The 22,148-nt window shown below is 37.8% G+C and overlaps 1 protein-coding gene across 1 annotated transcript in view; it reads right to left on the bottom strand.

The window, feature by feature from the left end:
* Nucleotides 1-214: 214 nt before the first annotated feature.
* TACR3 (tachykinin receptor 3) overlaps nt 215-22,148 on the bottom strand; it is an 80,586-nt gene continuing 58,652 nt past the window's right edge. Inside the window, exons 4-5 of the mRNA XM_063108696.1 lie at nt 1,995-2,191; nt 215-527 (exon numbers count right to left, since the gene is read on the bottom strand). Of these exons, the coding sequence (XP_062964766.1) occupies nt 215-527; nt 1,995-2,191 (510 nt within the window). The remainder of the gene's footprint in view (nt 528-1,994; nt 2,192-22,148) is intronic.

Below are 22,148 nucleotides of genomic sequence, written 5' to 3' on the forward strand. Positions count from 1 at the left end.
TTGAAGCCTATTTTATTTTGGGGGGGAGGGGGTCTGATACCTTAATCGTGCCTTTGCCACATTTATATACTACCTTTCTCAATTTAAGCATTGCTGCCTAAAAAGTGCCCTTCTGTTTCTAGAGCGTATGCAGGACAGGACTGATGAACAGGACAATGGGGACCTAGGCTGGCAGCATGATTGTCACATTAATCTCTCACTTGAGGAAATGGATTTAAGAATATTCATCCACAGAGGTATAGGGTGAGTTTATGAAACTGGAAGTGGTGGAGGCAGATTTGGAATTGCTGTGGGAGCCGCCATCGAAGCTTGGTTCTCTTGGCGTGGTTCTCTTCTTCCGACTGCATTTGGCAGGGCCCGCGTCCCTGGGGTCACACACCACCGTCACGGACTCCATCCGGGTCACGGTGTACAGGCTGCTTTGCCGAGTCGGGTGAAACCTGGTGGTCTTGAGCTCCAGCTCGTCGTAGCTGGAAACTTCGACGAAAGGACACCAGCGAAATGCTCTCTTGAAGCCAGCTCGAAATCTGAGCAGAAGCGGGACACAGAAAGAAAAAGTCGTGTTTTCAAGCGGGCATGTCCTTTGGCTGCCACAGAAAATTCTACATTAGCCTTTTATGCCGACTGAGTTTTTGAACTTGATTTTCTAGTCAAACTTTTAAAGTTTATGTCACAGTATTTGTTTGAATTTAATCTTAATTTGAATTTAATCTTACTTTCCCATCGATGAGAAGCAAGTTATCAAATAATGAAAGTACAGCATCAGGTAATCAATATGCCAAAGAAACAGTGTACTTCCCTGTAATAATTTTGTACATTTACAGAAGTATAATTAAATTAGGCTTGCCGGTTATGGAACTTAAAAATGACATATTTCAAAATAGCTTCTTTCAGAAATAAGTGCACATTTATAAATTAAAGTCTTATTTAATGTTGGAATTAATTGCTAATCTTGATGGTTTTTATCTAACCATATATTAAAGTGCAAAATCTTTGTCTTTGTAAACCATTAAATGAAGTTGATTAAAAGCAGATGAACTGCTTGTGGGGTGGCTTGAATTGAGATATGGCTAATGCAACTAGTAAAAAATGTACAAGTTAATTAAGTATTTAAGAAACTTAAGGCACGGTGTGCTGGGGCCCCAACTATGAAGACAGTTTAGGATTTAGTTCGTGCAGTTACTTACATAAAGTTCCATTTCTACCTGTGCACAAAACATATTGGTTTATTAAGGGAATCGACAACTATGAAATTTAACCCTACTTCTCTATGTTGTAACCATACATTTAAAGTGCTTTTATCTGGAAGCCACATTTTACCTTTTTTCTAGTCTTAAATTTGACTATAAATATTCCTATTTTTTTAACTTTACTTTATAAACATCTTTCCCTTGACCACCCCAATTTTTCACAAGCATTTCCCATGGAGGCTGTAGGTGCCCCCATGTCCTCTCCCACCCCCATTATTCAGGATGGAGGATTACAACTCTCCTTGTCCTTACTGTTATTTCTGCCACCCTCACGGCAACACCTTCTATTTTGAAATCTATTTACAACATACCTTATTTAATAGATTCCACTCATTTATGCCATCATTTCTCTATCGTAGAAATTATCTGTGAATTTCTAGGAAGTACCTTAATTTATTTGAGGATTTGAACACATATTCAACTCCCCTTCTTCAATAATGAGGGCATTTCTTTTTCTTAGACAGATAAAATGATTGAAGGTTTAGAGGTATAAGTTGGCCTATATAAAAATGGCCCAGTTAGAACCTCTAAGAACATTGCTTTTGAGCATGTAATTGTTAAGGTGGGATATTCTGTAAAGTAGAAAAGTATTTTTAAAAATCAGGCTCTGTGTTCCTCTCAGGGAATTCAGAAATTTTCCCTCCTTTTGCATGTTAAATTTGTACCAGGAAGCTGGAACAATGTTATTGCTTCCAGTGAAGGCAGGAGTGACAAGAAACTTGCATTTGGTAGTTTTGTTTTTACCTCTTATTCAGACAGCAATAGATGATGGGATTGTACATGGTTGAGCTCATTGCCAGCCAAAAGCTAGCCAGGTAGACCTGCTGGATGTATTTCCACCTATTTAATTGTTGATAGATTGCAGTGAGGATGAAGTAAATATGATAGGGCAGCCAACAGATGGCAAATATCACCACGACAATAATCATCATTTTCACAACCTAGAATGAAAGAAAGTCATTTTTCACAAATTTAAGTCATTAAGTATAATAGTTCCAATAATTTACTGCAAATCATATTGTTTCTGTCAATACAGTTAAATGCCAAGCATGCCTAAGGAATAGACAATATATTAAAAAATGGTGAAATAATATAGGGACTGTTGCCTAAGGTAAGTCTCAAGAAAGTATGATGGTGCTGCCATTCCATTTCTACCAACCCAACAGAATGGATGGCACTAACCCAAACATAGAAAAATATATTTTAATTGGCCTGAAAAAAATGAGTGTTTACAGAAACCCAGACAGCCTGGAGGAGAGAGAGCCAGGAGCTAGGATTTGGCTGTGCTAGCCTGTATTGTATGTTAGCAGAGGTATTATGTCTGGGGAAACTGACTGTTAAGTCACTATGGAGGAATAGTGGACTACAAGGACTGGGCTGGTTCATAAGTATTTATAATAGCCTGACTATAGCTTAAAGCTATTCAGATTATTTTAATACCATGCTCACTAAGCAACCTTCTGAATTTTAATTTGGTTTCTCTTATAATATAATACCGAGGAATATTTACCTAGATAGTGATTATGAATATTCGTATTAGTCTGAGGAAATATCACTAATTTTAAATTTGTAAATAGGCAATTGGCTTATACAACTGTTTTATACATCAGCTCTATGAGTTTGATAAGTGTAGGCCATTTCCTTTGATTCCACACTTTTGAACGATAATGTGCTGAAGGCCCTAGCCAAAATAGAATGTCAGCCTCTACTTCTCTTCTACTAGGCCTTAAATTCCTGAAAGGCAAAGACAATGCTTTATTATCTTAATATTCCCAACATCTTGCTCAGACCCTTGTATATAGCTGGAGGTTGATAGATATAGAGTGAATGAATGATGAATGGCAACATACTATTTGCAACTGGAGTTTGAATGAGAAGGATGTTTTATGTGTCTCTAAATGAAAAAAAAAATCTGTTCCATTGTCTGTGTCTATAATAAAGGTAGAATCAAAGGTACTGAGCACTGAGCAGCTCAGATTTGTGTATAAAAAGGAATTAAAATAATATTGTCTGACTACCTCATTTAACATTTCTCATCATTAATCTGTCCACTAAATTTGGAATTTGGAAATAGTAAAAAGTTTAGAATAAGTTATATTAAACAAAAGAATTTTGAGGCTTACCTGCAGTCAGATTAATACACATCAGAGATAGTCCTGAAGTAAATGGTCTATGAGGCAGCTTAGAACTAGGAAAGTATATTATTTATGAACTTGACTTGTCATTTGACTGCAAGTTAGGGATTCAGATGAAAGTTGGCAAGGTTAAGAGTCATGAAAGACATGATTCTAGAAATAGACAAAGCATGAAAAGGATCGGTGTGGAAGGCAAAACTTCCCTAAGGGCCTAATCACCGTACAATGCAGGTGACTAGTAGTGAGCTAATGGAAAATTGGCCAGCAGAGCTGAAAATCCAGATCAATAGCTCACAGAATGTCATCACTGGCCACACCATTTAAATTCATTTGATTTTTTCAGTGTTCTTCAAATTCCATTGTGTTCTTCTGAAGAATTGCATTCATATTTCTACATTTTTATCTCTTATATTTCTTATTCACATATTTATGGAATACAAGTAAGAGCCATTTTAAATTTATACTTATGCAGTATTTCATATATTTAACAACTTATTAATTGCCTTTCAATTACACATTAGGAAACTGAGGCAAAGACCAAAAGATTTTACCACTGTGATTCATGGAACTAAGTTAGGGTCTTTAAAACTCAAACTCTTAAGTCTTTTTTTTTTTTTTTTTCTTGTTTGCAGTTAAAACAATTTGTTGAATGTCTGTTGGGTCTAGGAAAGAAACAAATTGAGAAATACAATGATAGAGAACCAACACTTTATCCTGAAGCTTGCCATATAATTAAAAAAAAGAAAATGTAAAATTTTTGTAAAAATGCATAGAAATATGGTGAGTACAAACATGTGCAAATAAAACTGAAAATAATATTTATGAGAATGTGCTATGGATTGAGTATCCCCCAAACCCATTGAAACTTACTCCCCACTGTAACAATGATAACAGGGTGCGAATTAGTGCAGCCATTATGGAAAACAGTATGGAGTTTCTTCAAATAACTACAGATAGAACTGTCATATGACCCAGCAATCCCATTGCTGGGTATATACCCAAAGGAATGGATATCATCATGTCAAAGGGATACCTGGACTCCCACCTTTATTGAAGCTCTATTTAAAATAGCTAAGAGTTGGAATCAACCTAAATGACCATTGACAGATGAGTGGATAAGGAAAATGTGGTATATATACTCAATGGAATACTACTCTGCTATCAAAAAAGAATGAAATTTTGCCTTTTGCAGCAACATGGGTAAACTTAGAGAAAATTATGTTAAGTGAAATAATCTAGGAACAGAAAGAGAAATACCATATGTTCTCACTAATAAGTGGAAACTAAAAGAAAAGAAAGAAAAAGAAAGAAACAATCACAATAATACATTAAACATTCAAAAAATAAAAGAGAGAGAACAGAACTGTGGTTATTAGAGGTGGGAATGGGAAAGAGGGAGTAGGGCTGTTAAGGGTCACAAAGTGATTACATTTTTTAAACATAAGTATACTAATTACCCTGCTTTGATCACCACAGATTGTACACTTGCGTCAACATTTGGTTCCAATCTCCACAAATACATATAATTAATTATCTTTCAATAAAAAAAAACTGTCAAAAATTACCATCTCTGGTAAAAGAAAAAGAAAAAAAAGAGGGTGGGAAATCCTATTATGGTAATTGAAAGGTGGGGCCTTAAAAAGGTGATTAGACTGTGAGGACTATACCCCCATGAATGGATTGATCCATTCATGTAGTAATAGGATGATAGCTTAAGTGGTAATGGGTATAGTTCTGATGGCTTTAAAAGGAGAGCAAAGACAGAGATATCTCTCTCTTGCTCAACCATTTCGCTATGTGTTACCCTGCATTGCTATAGAGTCACCACTGGGAAAAGGTCCTCACCAGGTGTGTTCCCTGGACTCTGGACTTCCCAGCCTCCAAAACTGTAAAAAAATACATTTTATTTCTTTATAAATGACCCAGTTTCAAGTATTCTGTTATAAGTAACAGAAATGGACTAACACAGAATGCACTTGTTTATTGTAATGAAGAATGACTCAATGTGTGCCTGCTACCTGTAGGCTCAGGGAATATTAGACTGAATGAGATGGGTTCTATTGACATTTTCACTCTGGAATATGTGAACATTCTACCATTTTTTGAACAAGGTAGTCAGGCTCCTGCCCTAGATTATTTTCCCTCCCTCTTCCCAGAGTACTCTTCTGCCAAGATTCCCACTGGCTAACTCCCTCATCTTCTTTAAGCTTTTGCACAATTGTTACTTTTCCTGTGAATCCTATCCTGGTCAACCTATTCAAAACTGTAATCTGCCCTTCCAGCAATCCTAAAACCCATAAGCTAGCTCTTTATTTTTAATTTGTTATGTTTATTCTTTACATTGTGTTTCCTCATGCTAGAATATAAAAAAGCAACAATTTTCTCCTTGTTTTGTTCACTGATGTATTCCAGGCACCTAGACTGGACTTCACACATAATGGGGAGTCCAAATTTTTTAAAATAAATAAATGAAAGTGAATACAAAATGAAAGAAAGTGAAAGATACATAGGTTAAGTGACGTCCAAGATTTTACTCAGTCTTTACCTACTGGTATCATTTGTTCTCCAAGTTTAAAGTGAGTGTGTGTATATAAAACAAGCATAACATTTACTGCTATTTCTCCTTTCAAGGCAAACAAATTCAGGTAAGGAGAATGAGCACAAAAATAATATAACCATATATTGCTATGGTCACATGAAAGCATTTAATTTTATTCTGAATACATGTTAAGAACAACAACAAAGTATATCTATCTATATCTATATCTATATCATCTATATCTATATATCTATGAGAATGTGAACATGGAGTTCATGTGAACCCTTTTATACAGAATAACCAAAAACTCCCTGTGCATGAAATTGTTTTCCAACAATAGCTGAAGACATACTAAGGCTATCAGTCTTTTAAAGTGACTTTGGTAATGTGAAAAAGTCCATAAGAACGTGGAAGAAATTAAAGTGCATGTGGAGAACAGAACAGAAGTTTCAGATAACTTCTAACTCACATATATAGGGCCTTTAGAACCTTGTTGCAAAAGATTTAGAAATGTATTTGAAGATTTTTAGAAAACACCTAAAGACCCTAAAAAAAAGGGTCTTTTAAAGTGAAACAACTGCTATGATATATTGTATTTATTTCTATAAAATACTGTTACTTTAGCTCTCTGCTCACAAAATATTGTGGAGTTATTTCTGATGTTGAACTCTCAGGACCCTAGTTTTGAGGTAAATGCAAAAGCAGGCTCTGGGGTGGGAGAAATTATCTTGCTTTGTGAAATGCTGAAATTACAAAATTGCAAATCCCCCCCCTCATGAAATGCTAAGGAAAAGAGCTCCTCAAAGCGCAAAGCTCAAGCAATGATAGATGAGCAAATTCTATGAGCAGTTGCCACTGTGTCGCATGGCTGAACAACGGCACTAGCACAGACAAGGTATGAATGCTAAGCAGGAAAGGGAATCAGTTGGTAGACTCCCTCAAACTCCTGGGATTTTAGGCAATATTCTTGTGCGGAATAGAGAAGATTAAAATCTCTTATCATGTCTTAACAAATTTTATTGTAACTTGATATAAAGGTTGATTGATATTGGGTATTTCATGAAGCTGAAAGACATATCCTGCTTCTGAGGCAATGGGAGTTATTTTCCATGGCAACATGCATGGTTGTGGCCACCCATTGTCTTTGGTACAGGAACTTACAAGCAGGAGGAAAGCAGGTGGGGACAAATGGTGTAACTCTTAACAAAGTTCTAGTAGTTAAGAATCCAGTTTAACCACATAGGTAGGATGGAAATGCATGTCATATGTTAATGAGAATAAGCCTTGGCAACATTTTCTCCTGTATCAAAGAGGAAAAAAATCTTTGATTTTTGTATCCTGTACAGGTTAGACTGGAATGCCTGCAGCTGTTTTTATCTATCACATTAAATTAGTGTAGGATGGATGACTGTGAGGTTTAGGTCATAAGAGAATCAGTCTTGGAAATTAAATAAAATAATGCCAACCTTTAAAAAAATCTGAGTCATATTCCTCAGTACAGGATATTCTTTCTAAATGTCTGAACTAGAAATGGTCACCTCTGTGTGACAGGAAACTTCTTGTTTTTTATTAGAATCTCCTCGGAGCATATGTTTTGGACAACCATCTCATGGACTGCACCCTACCACTTCTCCATATCTTTCCTCTGACAAATGTTCTAGAATAGATCATTATATTTTTTTAAGTGAGTATTACAGGCCTGCTTACTTTAACCACAGATTAGCAGACTAAAATAATGTTTTCAAGGTTAAGATACAGAAAAAAATATTAATAAAAAGCATTGAAATTCAAAGTAGTACTTCATGGACTATTTAATTTTGGCTTTTGGTGTTTCAGTTTCAAAGACTACACTTAAGAATTTCAGTACCAAGTGAGAAAATGAGAATTTAGTAGTACCTGTGAAAACAGAGCAGGATGGCCCAGAAGATGAGTTGAATTTTGCCAGTAATTTCAGGGTTATGTTAATATAGGCATATTATGTTAGTGTCATTCATGAAACTGAACACTCTTGCCAAAGGCAACTAACGTGTGCATTCAATTAACATCAGCCTACAGCAATGCCTATAAAAAATGGTATCAAACCCAATGGAAAAAAAAAAAACATATGTGCATATGTATACAAATATGGAAAATATTTTTCTGTGTTATGTTTTTACTCCTTTACATTTCATTGGTCACATTTTATTTTTAAGGTAATTTTATTTTTCCGTTGGACACTTGGTTTTTGAGAGCATTGTAAGATTTTAGGCCTATAATGATCTGAAATCAAAGAAAAAGTTGTAGACACAAAAAGGAAGACAAGATGAATGGCATTAGAAAAATAAGTATATTAAGGCAGAAGGAATAAAGATTGTGGAATGTGACATAATGGATCTAATCAGGCATCCCAGCAAAAGGCAGGAATAGAGATGGTGTTATACCGGTAAAAATGCTGCAGGTTTGGACTGAAGGGGACAGAGATGGGACAGAATGAAGAAAGGATGCCAGATTTCTGTGATTCCGCAGGACAGGCTAATAGAGCTATCCAGCTGCAAACATGTATTATCCTTCCAGAAAAGGGAAGAATGACTCCCAAGGCACGTCAGAGGTTGGCAGGGCTGCCATTGTCACCATGGGCCTAGAAAGCACAGGCTGGGGAGATAGGGTTGTGTTCTCCTCAGTTCCAGAGAGATTGGGGCACTGCTCAGGGCCTGGGGAGTGTGGCCACTGGCCTTTTGGGTCATAGGACATAGCATCATGCCAAAGAAGATTATTCTTGACCATTAAAATTTAATGGAGTTAGCCCTGCTAGGTTTTGGACTTCATTAGGACCCATCACTCCTTTTCTCTTTCTGATTTCTTCCTTTTGGAATGGAAATGTCTACACTATGTTTTTTCCACCACTGTATTTTGGAAGCAGCTAAGTTGTCTGGTTTCACATTTCACAGCTGGAGAGGAATTTTGCCTCAGGATGAATCATACCTCAAGTCTTCGACCATACATCAATTAGATGATGTAAATGAAATTCTGAACTTAGAGTTGATGCTGGAAAGAGTTAAGATTGCTGGGGCTGTTGGGATTGGGTGAATGTATTTTGCCTGTGAGAAGGAAAGGAATTTTGGGGGACCAGTGTGCATAGTGTTATGGGTGGAATTGTATCCTCCCAAAATTCATATGTTGAAATGCCAATCATCAGTACCTCAGAATGTGATTATATTTCGACATAGGAGTTTTAAAGAGGTAATTAAATTAAGATGACGTTATTGGGGTGGGCACTAATTCAATATGACTGGTATCATTAAAAGGAGAAGAGATTAGTACACAGACACACGCAACAAAGAGCATGTGAAGACACAGGGTTGTAGCCATCTGCAAGCCAAGGAAGAGGCCTCAGAAGAAATCAACCCCCATTGATACCTTGATTTCACACTTCTGGCCTTTAGAATTGTAAGAACATAAATTTCTGTTGTTTAAACCACTCAGTCTATGGCATTTTGTTATGGTAGCCTGAGTAGACATCTCAAATACAATGTTTGAGATGCTGAGGGCAGTATACTATATAACTTTATTCTAGCAAAGTAGTAAGCAAAATATGGTGCAGGGTCCCAGTAAAAATGGAGATCTCCAGAGTGGTTTGGATTGCCTCTAAAATTGCTTTCAGCAATGTAAGAGATAGACCAGGGTCTTCATTTCCATCAGTTGAGCCTATCTTAGGTTATATATGACTTCCTCACAAGCACTGTTTTCCTTGCTAATTCTTTTGCAGCAGAAAGAATAACAAGCACACAGAATGCATGCTTGCTGAGTGAGGCAATAGATTAGTCTTGGTTTTCATGCAACTTAAAACTCCAGTTGAATCTGTCACTCGAACTTAGACTGAACAGTGGTTCCTTTGATTAAAGCAAAAGACTTTTTAGTTATCACACTTAGATATTCACCTCTGAAGGAGCAGAGCTGATTCTACCTGTTTGTTTTTATAGGAAGAGAATTAAAATAGAAAATAGACAGCAAACAACTTCTGTGCTTTACAAAAACAATAGAGGTAGATTTATTTACCACTATCAATTATCCAAACAAAATCAATTTCAAGAAGAATTTTTAAAAAGCAATTTTCACTTATTATGAATATTGGGGCCAATTCATGTTTCTGAGACAACCGTTATTTAGAAAAGTAAGGAATATCAAATATGGGTAAAAAGTGAGGTCTACTTTAAAGGTATACTTCTAGCAAATTAACATAAAAATGTAATAAAAGTATACTATTCACAACATATAGACAAAATATATAAAAATACTAATTCATAATGAACTGCAATAAAGTAGTCTTGCAATGGGAATGGAGTTCCATAGTTTTTGATCTATGTCTTCTGCTCTTACTAGATGGACTGGATTGTTATATTGTAACTTGACAGTAGTAGAGAGTCCATTTCTGCCTCTGTATTTCAAGTTTCTTTCTCATAAATTCTGGAAGATACAGCAGTGTTTTCAAATTTTTTATCCTGTGCTCTACGTAAGGACTTTCTCATCCTACCTTTCAAACATCTATTTCTACATCTTTATTTTTATTACTTTACTGTGGCCAATTTCTGTTGATACAGATTCTGTGTTACAGAATGCAATGCTTAGCACTTTGAAGTGCTTCACTTTATGCATTAGCCGGTTGGCTCTAACATTCTGTAACAGTCACCAAAGGAAAATCACACTGTTAGAGCGGCAAGGCCAGAGAGCACATAAAACATTTAAAGCACTGAGTCCCTATTTCACAAGTTTTAGTTCTGATAAATCTGTCTATACTCATAGAGATAGATAAACCAGTCTCCAACTTGAAGCTTCCATGACCATGCCACCATTCCAAATTCTTTTTTGACTCTTTTGCCTTGAAGAAAACATCTCATCTCACATAAAATGGGCTGTCTCTTAGAAGAGAAGGATACTGTGTACCCTTCCACTTAAGCACCCCATGAGCATGATAAATGAGGAGAGAAGCAAGGGCTATTCCTAAGGGTCTTGAGAAACAGGGTGTATGTATACAGAATGAGTCCTTGCTAGTGAGAAACTAAGAAACCCAGTAATCCTAGCAATGAATTTGCCTTTGGGATCTTGAGAAATCACTGCACTTCCTTTGTTTTAATTGCCTCATTCATAAAGTGTAGAAATGATATCTATGGTCAAAGGTTTGCCCTGAAGATTAAATAAATCCATGTATTTACAGTTTCTTTAATGAATATAAAACTCACTAAGCCTTTTACTAAAATAAAAAATGGACACACTCTACTGACATCCAGCAGTGGATGAGAGAAAGCATCAGTGCAACACAGTGCATGCGTGGCAAGGTCACACAGAATTAGGTTGGCAGAGTAAGCAGCAGCAAGATTCTACGGGGTCTTGTACATTATTTTCAGGGTTTGCACTTTCTTTCATTTACTTTCTTAAATATATTGGGAAACCTTTGAAAAATTGTAAGCAGATTGCCTGAATCAATTTAGATACAACAAACATCATCTTGGCTGCTGAATGGAGAATGAATGTGAGGAGAACAAGTGTAGACCTGCGAAAACCAGTTGGGAGGCTGTTATGGTGGTCCTGATGACCAGTAATAGTATCTTGGAGAATTATTGTAATGGAGTTGGACAGAAGTAGAGAGATGGGAGATATTTTTAGGAAGGAGAGTCATTAGACCTTGGTGATGGATCAGGTATGACAAGAGGGAGAAGGAATGTTCAATAATGACTCTTCTGAATTTAGTGTCTGGGTAAGTGAAAATGCCATTTACTGATATTTGAGTGAGTGTAGGAAGAGGCTATTTTCATGTTAGATGTGGACACTTAATATTAGGGGCCATTTTTTGTATTATAATTTAAAAATACTTGAGAAACAACCAAAGCAGAGATGTCAAGTATGTAGATGATTATATAAACTTAGAGCTCATAGAGGAAGTATTGACTTGAAACACACATTTCAGAGAATGAAGAGTGAGAAGTAGCTCAGACCAAGCTCCAAGTAACTCAGATATTTTGAAGTAAGATACAAGAAAAGATCTGGAAAGGATATAAGGAAGGAGCAGTAACGATTTGGCAAGAAAACTACTAGACTGTGGTCAGGAAAGTCAAGAAAACAGTTTGTTTGTTTGTTTATTTATTTATTTAATCTCCTTTAAGGGGTAGGATTGCCAATCCTATTGAATGCTGCTCGAAGGTTTAGTAAGGTAAGAAATTACCATTTCCATGTAGGCAAGTGATTAACTGAACAAGATCACTTCTGGTGAAGTTGTGCAGGCAAAATCCAAATTGAAAGGGTGAGAGTGAGATATGAAGAAAGCATGTATAAACAATTCGTTTGGTTAGTTATGATGAAGGAATATAGGTTGGAAGCTGGGTAGGGGAGAAATGGGGGATCAAAAGATAACTTCCTAAAATTAGACATGCTGAATGATGTTTGAATGCTATTGGAATAAGCCAATAGGTCATTGAGTACAACTAAAGGCTCGTGCTTTTCAAGAGAATATGAATGAATGAAATCCACAAACTTTTGAGAGGTGGGGAATTTTCTCATTGTAATAAGAGGGAAGAATATAGAGTGTATATGCAAGTAGATTTGTGGATTACATGGTGAGAAATCTCTAGTAATTTCATCCTCGTTTCTTAATGACCCGTGCTTAGTGTGCCTAGAACAGTAGATAACACATAATACAAAAGGTAGAGAAGGATGATTCTGGAGTGAAAGGAAATTAAACATATACAGTAAACTTTTGGTTATTCAAGAGAATGAATTCATATTTCTAACCTGGACCTGTTTCTGAAGATTCTGTTTTTTATTCCCTTAAGAGCCTTAGGTGTTTTAGGTATGTATGTGTGTGTATACATATGTATGTATGTACGTGTATATACATATGTATATATCTGTATAATGTATATAGTTTGATATATTTCTTCACTTTTCAACAGTAATATCCTTTTTTTTAAGCAATTAGAGTTTTAAATTTACTTATTTAATTTTAACTTTTATTTGTACATATTTGTGGGGTACAGTGTGCTGTTTCAATACACAGTTCACTTAGGGTAGATAGCATAGCTTGTACCCATTAGTCCTAGAATTTTAAATTTAAAAATCATATATTTAGTCTCATGATTTCTTTTCATGCCATAGTTTAAGTGATTGTATTGCTTGTGTTTTAGTTCATGGCATACAGCTTATTCTAGATGCTCACCTCCTTTGTCTTGTTTGTAGCAGCTGGGTTCCCTATGGTTTGTTTTTATTTTCTTTTTCCAATTCCAGTCTCTTTCCACCCTTGTCTATAAAGATAAAGTGAAAGTGTTCCTTTCAGGGCTACAAATCTGCAAACCTTGGCAGGGAGAACAGTGTCCTCTCCTGTTGGCCAGCCGGGTGCCTTGAGAGGGAGGTGGTGAGGCAGTCTGCGCCATGTGTACCTAGGGTGGAATTAGCTGTCTCACAGTCTCAAGAATGATGAGGTTGTTGAGTAAAACTCTGTGCCTTTCTTTCTTTGATTGCAGCACCCCCCTGGGCTTCACACACCCTTCTGAGCTCTGCCCACTGTTTTGTGAAAGCTGCTGCTTCATTCAGGAGAATTAGCAAAGTTGCAGATGAGAAGGAAGCACTTTTAAAGAACCCTTTTCTAGCCACCATTTCCCCCCAGACAGCTATATCCATCTGGATGTCTCAAAGACATCTCAAAATTTTATGTATTAAAAAAAGCTCATTTTCCCCCCTATAAAATCTATATTCTTCCTGTGAACATCCTCATCCCAGTAAGTGGTGTTACCATCCATCCAATTGCTAAAGCCAGACACTTAGAAGTCATTATTGTTCCCTTGCTTTCCCTCATTTTCACTGCCCCATTCAATCCCTTGGCAAATCCTGTTAAGGAAGACACCAAAATATGTCTTAAATATTTTCATGCATCTCTGGTGATGCTGTGGAGGCAAAATCCAAATCAAAAGGGTTAAAGCATGAGGGAGATATGGAGAAAGCATGTATAAACACAGACAAAACAAACCATACAGCCAAAGAAAAAAGACAGGACATATTATAAAGAAGTTTCCTATATAAGAAATTTAGGGGTTCTGGGTCCCAGTAATGTCAGAGTAGCTTCTATGTATATAAAGCATACACACACACACACACACACACACACACACTTTGTAAACTTTTGGTTAAACTTTTTGTTAAACTTTATGTGTGTGTGTGTGTATGCTTTATATACGTAGAAGCTACTCTGACATTATATAATATATGGTGTATATATTGTATATAGTATATACAGAGTAGCTTGCATATTTATATGTATATAGACACACTCATATATACACACATGTGTGCATATAAGCGTATGTATACTTATGTCTCTATACATATGTATATATGTATATGTGTATATATGTATATGTATATGTATACATATATATATGTCTGTATATATATATATATATATGAGGGTACCTTGGGTTTTCTCAGAAAGTCTATGCCTTAGGAATAAATACTATGCCTGGGATTAAAAGATTAACCCTAAAACCAAGGGAAAAATTAAAATAGATTTACCCTAACAAAGTATAAAACTAAACCTCTACAAATTTGAGATGAGCCCCTAGTAATATAACTGTTTTCTAGGAGAAAGCACAGAAACTTTCAGATGAAGATACTGTTATTCAGAGTCTTAACTTATTTGTCAATTTTTAGTATGCAACCAAAAATTATCAGACATGCAAAGAAAAAGAAAAACATGCTCCATAGTCAAGAAAAGAAACAAGTCAATAGGTCTTGCAATTAGCTGATAAGGCCTTTAAATAACTCTGATAAATATGTTAAATTACCCACAGAAAAAGATCGTTATAATAATTTAAAAGATAGAAAATTTCAGGAAAGATATAAAAACTGTTAAAAAAAGAAGAACCAAATAGAAATCTTAGAAAAATATTTGAAATCAATACAAAGCATTAGATCCTTTATTTAAATTACAATTATGTAAATATTTGATAATAAGTACTTGATAATGTTTGACTGATTTTGTTAACATCTCATATCCTTTCCCAACACTATACTCTGACAATAAGACATTTCTTTTGTTTTTATTACTACTAGAAGATAAAATTAAATTTTAGAACCTCTTAATTAGCAAAATATTTCGTATTGAGTTCCCATTGTGAAATGCACCCCAAAGGACAGACAAAATAGACTCACTGTAGTTAAAAGAAACATTTAAATTGTTTAACAAAACCAAATGGCCTCAGCGAGGGAAAGGGCGGATATGTATTTCTCAGTCTGCAAGTATGTGTCTTACCGACTGTTATGAAGTTTTCTTTCCTGTAACTAAGCAAAAACAACTCTCAACAGATAAGGCTAAATCAGCTACAGCTGGGAATTCTATATTGCCCTCAACGAATCCAACTGGCACCAGTCATCCACCCCTTCTTTCTCATTCTTGAGGGTCAACTATGGCCCAATTAGACAGAAAATGGACTCCACGGACATTTTTCTTCCTCTTCTCACATAAGAGAGGCCATATCAAAACCAGCCTGGGCCAGACTGTTGACCCTGCACAACAACACAATTTTGTGTCTTATGATTGTACTTGTGTTTGCTTGTGACCATTTGTATGGCCTCACCATAAATATTAATAGCATTTCTTTAACCTCGCTCATTATGCATATGAACCTGATATTGGAAGGCATAAATGCCAGCCTTCTTCCTTCAGTGGAATGCTTGACTTTGCTCCAGTTGGAACCTGTGTTCCCCGATATGCAGATTGCATTTTTCTCCTTTTATTTTTTCCTCTCTCTGGAAAAGTCTCCCTCTTCTCTTAGTGATACCATGGTTGTCTTTTTGTTAACACCATTAATTGCTGCTCTTTCTGGTCAGAGTCTATTCTTGCTAGCAACTCACACAACATAAGAATTGGTGTATACTGCCTTATCAAAAATGAACGCCAGATTTAGAGAACAAAAATGAGTCACTATCTTTTAATATTATTTGAGTCATAAACATTAAAAGATCATAATTCATTTGACTCATGGTTTTAGATAAATAAGAAAGCCAAAAAACATATAGCAAACTTTGATTTATTTTGAAATATGATACTAACTATATTAAGTGTAAGCTTTCACTTGTAGTACCTATTTTTTAAGTAATGCCTCACTTGAATAGAGAAATTGTAACAGAAAACCCTCACATGACCAATGCCATCTTAGGTAGGCACTACTCCATTCTCATTGTCACACTACCCCCTCTGTGTGAGAAACCATTGACTTCTCATAGAAACAAAAACCATTGCATAGAAACAGGAACCATACACAATGAACCATTAAATAGGAACAAGAACCATATACAATGAAAATTTTTATGCTTGACTGCTTTAACTGCTCACTTTTGGCTTCTGTAACCTAGCTACTTAGCTTGCGTTGTGCATCTGGACAAACCTGTGTGCCAACGGAATGTGGTTTTTGCCTTTATAAACTCCACCAGACCAAGGCTAGTTGCTGCTCTCCCAAAATACCCAGGGGAGGCAGTCCCTGGCTGGCTAATAAAGACAGTTAAAGTTCTTAATTAAGTGTTTGGTTCCTTTCCTGGGAGACAACCTCTTAACATTCTGGACACCCCAGTGAGATCTTGTCACTCAGGGGAACCAAAAACAGCAGCTTCGGATGCAGGGCAACTCGGCAAGTCTCCGTAGGGCAAGCCACCATGAGGGAAATTGGCCCCAGGGTTGCTCTTGCTGTGGGCCCTATGGGAGGCCACCGAGAAGACATTCCTCAGCCCCAAGGTCCTTTGGCCCCTGCCCGAGAGCCCAACACAACCAAATTCTTCAATTGGCACCAGAGTCTTTGTTTGTCTTGTTACTCTACATCTTGGACCTCCAGAGGTAAGCTTTGGTGTGAGATCTCAAAAACTTATTTTTGCATTTGTGTATCAGAGCTCTGATTTGGGGACTTTGTGGAAGGCTGGATGCAGCACTACTTCCCAAGTCCAGGATCTTGGCGAGACGTCGCCAGATCCATTGGTTTGATAATTGGTTGTGGCCACTTGTCTTAGTTTTGTTGTCCTGCCTGTTACTTGTTTGTTTCTGTGTGTCTGTCATCATTGTTGTTTGTAACCAAATGGGGCAAGCTCCATCTTGGCCGATTCACATGGCAGGCCCCCTTGAATGCATGATTTCTAACTTCAAGTATTTCCAAATAAGGGCAGCAGATTATGGGGTGTCAGTCAACCCATTTGGTCTCAGAAAATTCTCTGAACTTGACTGGAGAACGTTCAATGTTGGGAGGCCCTCATATGAAACTACTGATTTTCTAACAGCTTATTGGGTCTAAGACGTTTATCTTGGGCATTCTGGACATCCTGATCAACTGCCTTACATACAGGTTGGGAGTAATATAGTCTCTGACAAGCATTCATGGCTAAAGAAATGCCTTAAAAATGCCCCCAAGTAAGTGGGTCAACTGTCCTTCTAACCAAGCCTTCTCTTCCAGCTTCCCTGAAGAAGCCTGCAGCCCCCACAGCACCTCCCACCCTCCGTGACACCTCTAAGGCCCTGACCTTTCCCCCCGCATACTCGGAATGGCACTGCGTATCAGTCCTCTCCCTGCCTTTCCTTCAAACCCTCCTCTCATTCCCCCACCTGCTATCTGACCGTGACCCTGACTCTTCTCCATCCTCTCTCGCTCCTGTACCTCAACTTCCTCTCCGACAGGCTCCCTTGCCTCCCAGAACTCCTCAAGATCAGGTTCCCTTCATGGTTTATGTCCCATTTTCTACTAGTGACTTGTACAACTGGAAAAATCAAAACGCTTCTTTCTCAGAAAAACCTCAGGGCCTCATCTCCCTCCTGGAGACTGTTTCCTTTGCCCACCAGCCTACGTGGGATGATTGTTGGCAGCTCCTGCAGACTCTCTTCACATCGGAAGAATGCAAGTGGATCCAGAGGGAGGCCCTAAACACTGTTACCGGTCACAATGGCCGACCCTCTGATGACTCCATTCATCTCGATCACGTGTTCCCCTCTAACAGACCCAGATAAGACCCAAACATGGACCAAGGTAAGGGGGCTCTCGAGAAGTATCACCACACTCTCCTTCAGGGACTCCACACAGCAGCCCAGAAGCCCACTAACCTATCAAAAGTAAGTGAAACTATTCAAGGGCCAAACAAGTCCCCCACCACATTTCTGAAGTGTGGAGACTTATAAGACTTACATTCCTGTGGACCCTGAGGCCCCAGAAAATTGGTGGGCAATAAATATTGCCTTTGTCACCCAGTCAGCCCCAGATATTAAAAAAAAAAAGCTTCAAAGACAGGAAGAGTTCAAAGAAAAATTGTTATCTGACTTGGTCAAGTTTGCTCAAAAGGTTTTTAATGGCAAAGAAAGTCCAGAAGAATGGAGACAATTTTAAGAAAATCCTGGACCTCAAAACAAACAAAAAGTTCACAAATTCTTGAGGGCCGTGGGCTACTGCTGCCTTTGGATATCTGTGTTCACTGGGGAAGAAATAGCCCCTTAATTTGGACTGATGTTAAACAATAGACCTTTAAAGATCTAAAGCGGGCACTCACCATGGCTCCTGCCTTAGCATTGCCTGACATAAACAATCCCTTCACATTGTTTATTGCTGAAGCAAGGGGAATTACTAAGGGCGTACTTACACAGGCCCTAGGGCCATGGCAGAGGCCCATCACCTACCTCTCAAAGAGATTGGACCATGTAGCTACTGGATGGTCAGCTTGCCTCTGGGCCATAGCAGCTGTTGCTTTGCTAGTAAAAGAGGCAAACAAACTAACTCTAGGACAAGACCTACCTGTGGTAGCCCCTTACTCTATACAATCCCTCCTATGGAGTGCACCAGATAGCTGGCTAACTAATGGCCACATCACCCAGTGTCAGGCTTTACTTCCAGATCAGCCCCAAATAAAGTTCCTAAAAACAATGGTTCTAAATCCGGCTACCCTCCTTCCAGATGACGACCCAACTGAGCCTGTCCATAATTGCCTCAAAACAATTGAGACTCCCCAAGGACTCCGGCTGGACCTGACTGATGAGCCCTGGACAGATCCTGATGAAGTGTTATTCACTGATGGAAGCAGTTTCTTCTCCAATGGAATCAGGTATGCCAGGGAAGCCATAGTAACTTTGGATTGGGTCATTTGGGCTCAAGCCTTAAGCCAAGGAACATCTGCTCAAAAGGCTGAACTCATAGCCCTAACACAGGCTTTAAAGCATGGAAAAGATAAAACTGTTAACATATATACTGACAGCAGATATGCTTTTGCCACTGCCCGTGTTCATGGGGCCTTATACAAACAGAGAGGACTATTAACATCAGGAGGAAAAGAAATAAAAAATAAAGCAGAAATACTAGCCCTCCTTGAAACCATATGGTATCCAAAAAGAGTGGCCATCATATATTGTTGGGGACAAAAGGACAATTCGCTTGAAGCCCAAGGTAACACTGCCACAGACTGGGCTGCCAAAGAGGCTGCATTAAAACCAGTGGGGCCATTTGACTCTTTAATAGTCATTCTAGCTAGCACCTCAATTGCTGCCGACCCCCTATTATACTAAAGAAGAAGTAGAACATACTAAGATCTTAAAAGCTTCCAACAATGCCATGAATTAGAAAATTCTGCCAGACCACAGGATTTATTTACCACAGGCTCTAGGCAGATTGATGATTAAACAGATACATCAAGGAACACACCTTGGATCCACAAAATTAACTGAACTTTAAAAAAATATTATTACATCCAAGATCTTGACAAAATAACAAAAGACATTGTTACCAGATGTGAAATTTGTTCACAAGTAAATCCAGGGCCAAACTCAAGGCTGCCCATTGGAACCAGAATACAAGGAGCCAACCCTAGCGAATGCTGGGAAATTGACTTCACCAAGGTAAAACCTGGACTATACGGGTATCACTACCTTTTGGTGTTCATAGACATTTTTTCTGGATGGGTAGAAGCCTTTCCTACCAAAATTGAAACTGCTCAGATAATGTTAAAGAAATTGTTACAAGAAATTGTCCCCAGATTTGGCCTACATGTAACCTTTGGGTCTGACAATGGCCTGGTTTCACAGCCCGAATTTCCCAATTATTAGCCAAAACATTAAAAATAAATTGGAATCTACATTGTATTTATAGGCCACAAATTTCAGGACAGGTAGAACAGATGAAATGGACTTTAAGAGAAACACTTACCAAATTAAAACTAGAGACTGGCAGGAACTGGGTGAGCCTCCTTCCCTTTGCCCTCCTAAGGGCAAGATGCACCCCATACATACAAGGAATTACACCTTATGAAATTATGTTTGGAAGGCCGCCCCCTCTGTTGCCCTGTCTTAAAGATGATAAACTTGCTGAAATCACTAACTATAACCTTCTTCAGTCTCTTCAGGCCCACCAACAGGTACTACGCCAGATTCACTCCTTGATCAGAGAGGCCTACCCACTGACAAAAGTCCTAACACCACATCCGCACCAACTGCAAGACCTCATATGGGTGAAATGCCACCACCTTGAACCCAGATGGCTTCATGGCCCCCTAGATTATTACAGGTCTCTGGAGAAAAACAATTAAATGCCCTTTGGCTATGGAGTTTCTTTCTGAAGTGCTCTTTCATTACCTTTTCTATTTTTGTGACTAGATGCTTTGTATCCGATTTCATCTACTATAATTCCAGTTAAATAACAATTTTAAAATGTAAAGTGCTTTGATGAAAAGATTTACACCAAGTGGTCAATCTGACAATGTTGTAAAAAGTTAATTTTTTCCTCTTCACTGTGGTCATTGTGTCCTACACAGAGGCTGGACCTATCTGAATGCGCAGCAGCAGCTGCACCCAAAAATAATCCACACAATCAGACTGACAAGGGGGATTATATGTGGTTCTAGAGGAAACCTGTTGTTTTTGTACTAATCACTCAGGAGTAATAAGAGACAGCCTCTCCCTAATCAGAAAAAGGTTAAAAGAAAGAAAAGAATTAAGAAACAAAGGCCACAACTAGTATGAAGCCTTATTCTCCTGGTCTCCTTGGTTAACAACTCTCCTCACTAGCTGGTCCCTTGCTTTTAATTCCAGTGTTCACCTCTCTTACTAAATATATCAAACCAAAAGTTCAATCAATGAAATTAAAGGTTTTAAGAACCCACTATAGCAGATTACATACAAATGAGTCTAGGATTTGACTCATGTACATAAAACCAGTGGGGAATGTAACAGAAAACTCTGATATGATTAACGCCATCTTAGGTAGGCACTACTCCATTCTCATTGTCAGACTACCCCCCTCTGCATGAGAAACCATTGACCTTCTCATAGAAACAAAAACTGTTGCATAGAAACAGGAACCATACACCGTGAACTGTTACATAGGAACAAGAACCATACACAATGAAAATTTTTATGCTTGACTGCTTTAACTGCTCACTTTTGGCTTCTGTAACCCAGCTACCTAGCTTGCTTTGTGCACCTGGACAAACCTGTGTGCCCATGGGATGTGGTTTTTGCCTTTATAAACTCCACCAGACCAAGGCTAGTTGCTGCTCTCCCGAAATATCTAGGGGAGGCAGTCACCGGCTGGCTAATAAAGACTGTTAAAATTCTTAAGTGTTTGGTTCCTTTCCTGGGTGACAACCTCACAACAAAATGAACTTAACTAGTATCCTCACTTTGAAGGAACCTGTGTTTATCAGGCATCCAGGGGAAATGGTAATTAGAAGAGAAAAAATACCTCAAGACCCTCAAGACCCCATGATGCTTGTAGGTAAAGAAAAAAATTAAGGGGTGAAAAATTACACAATATCCTGAAAATTCACTATCTACGAAGTTATAAAAATCAAAAGATCACTGGTCTTTAGTTTTCTTTTAAGAGCATTTGGCCATCAGATAAAAAATCCAAGGAAAAAGATCCATTCATTAATTTTATAAACATTTATAATGTTCCTGAATTATGCTAAGCAGCCTCTGAGTTGCTGAATATCTAAATATGAATAAGACATGAACCCTCCCCTTCAGCTTTGTAAACTTTGTTGGAAGAGATAGTTAAGCAAATGGTGAAACATTGAATGCATGGTGAGGGCGGTGGTATTGAAGAGGCTTTCTGGAGGAAGTGCCTGTAATGCACCTTGAAAGACAAACAGGAACATCCATGTGTGAGGAGCAAAAAAGAAAAAGTGGTGAAGGAGAGGAAGAAGCATGCCCTGATTATGGAAAATAAGATAAGCAAAACTCTCACCTCC

Source organism: Cynocephalus volans, chromosome 9 (assembly GCF_027409185.1).
Source record: "Cynocephalus volans isolate mCynVol1 chromosome 9, mCynVol1.pri, whole genome shotgun sequence".
NCBI lineage: Eukaryota > Metazoa > Chordata > Mammalia > Dermoptera > Cynocephalidae > Cynocephalus > Cynocephalus volans.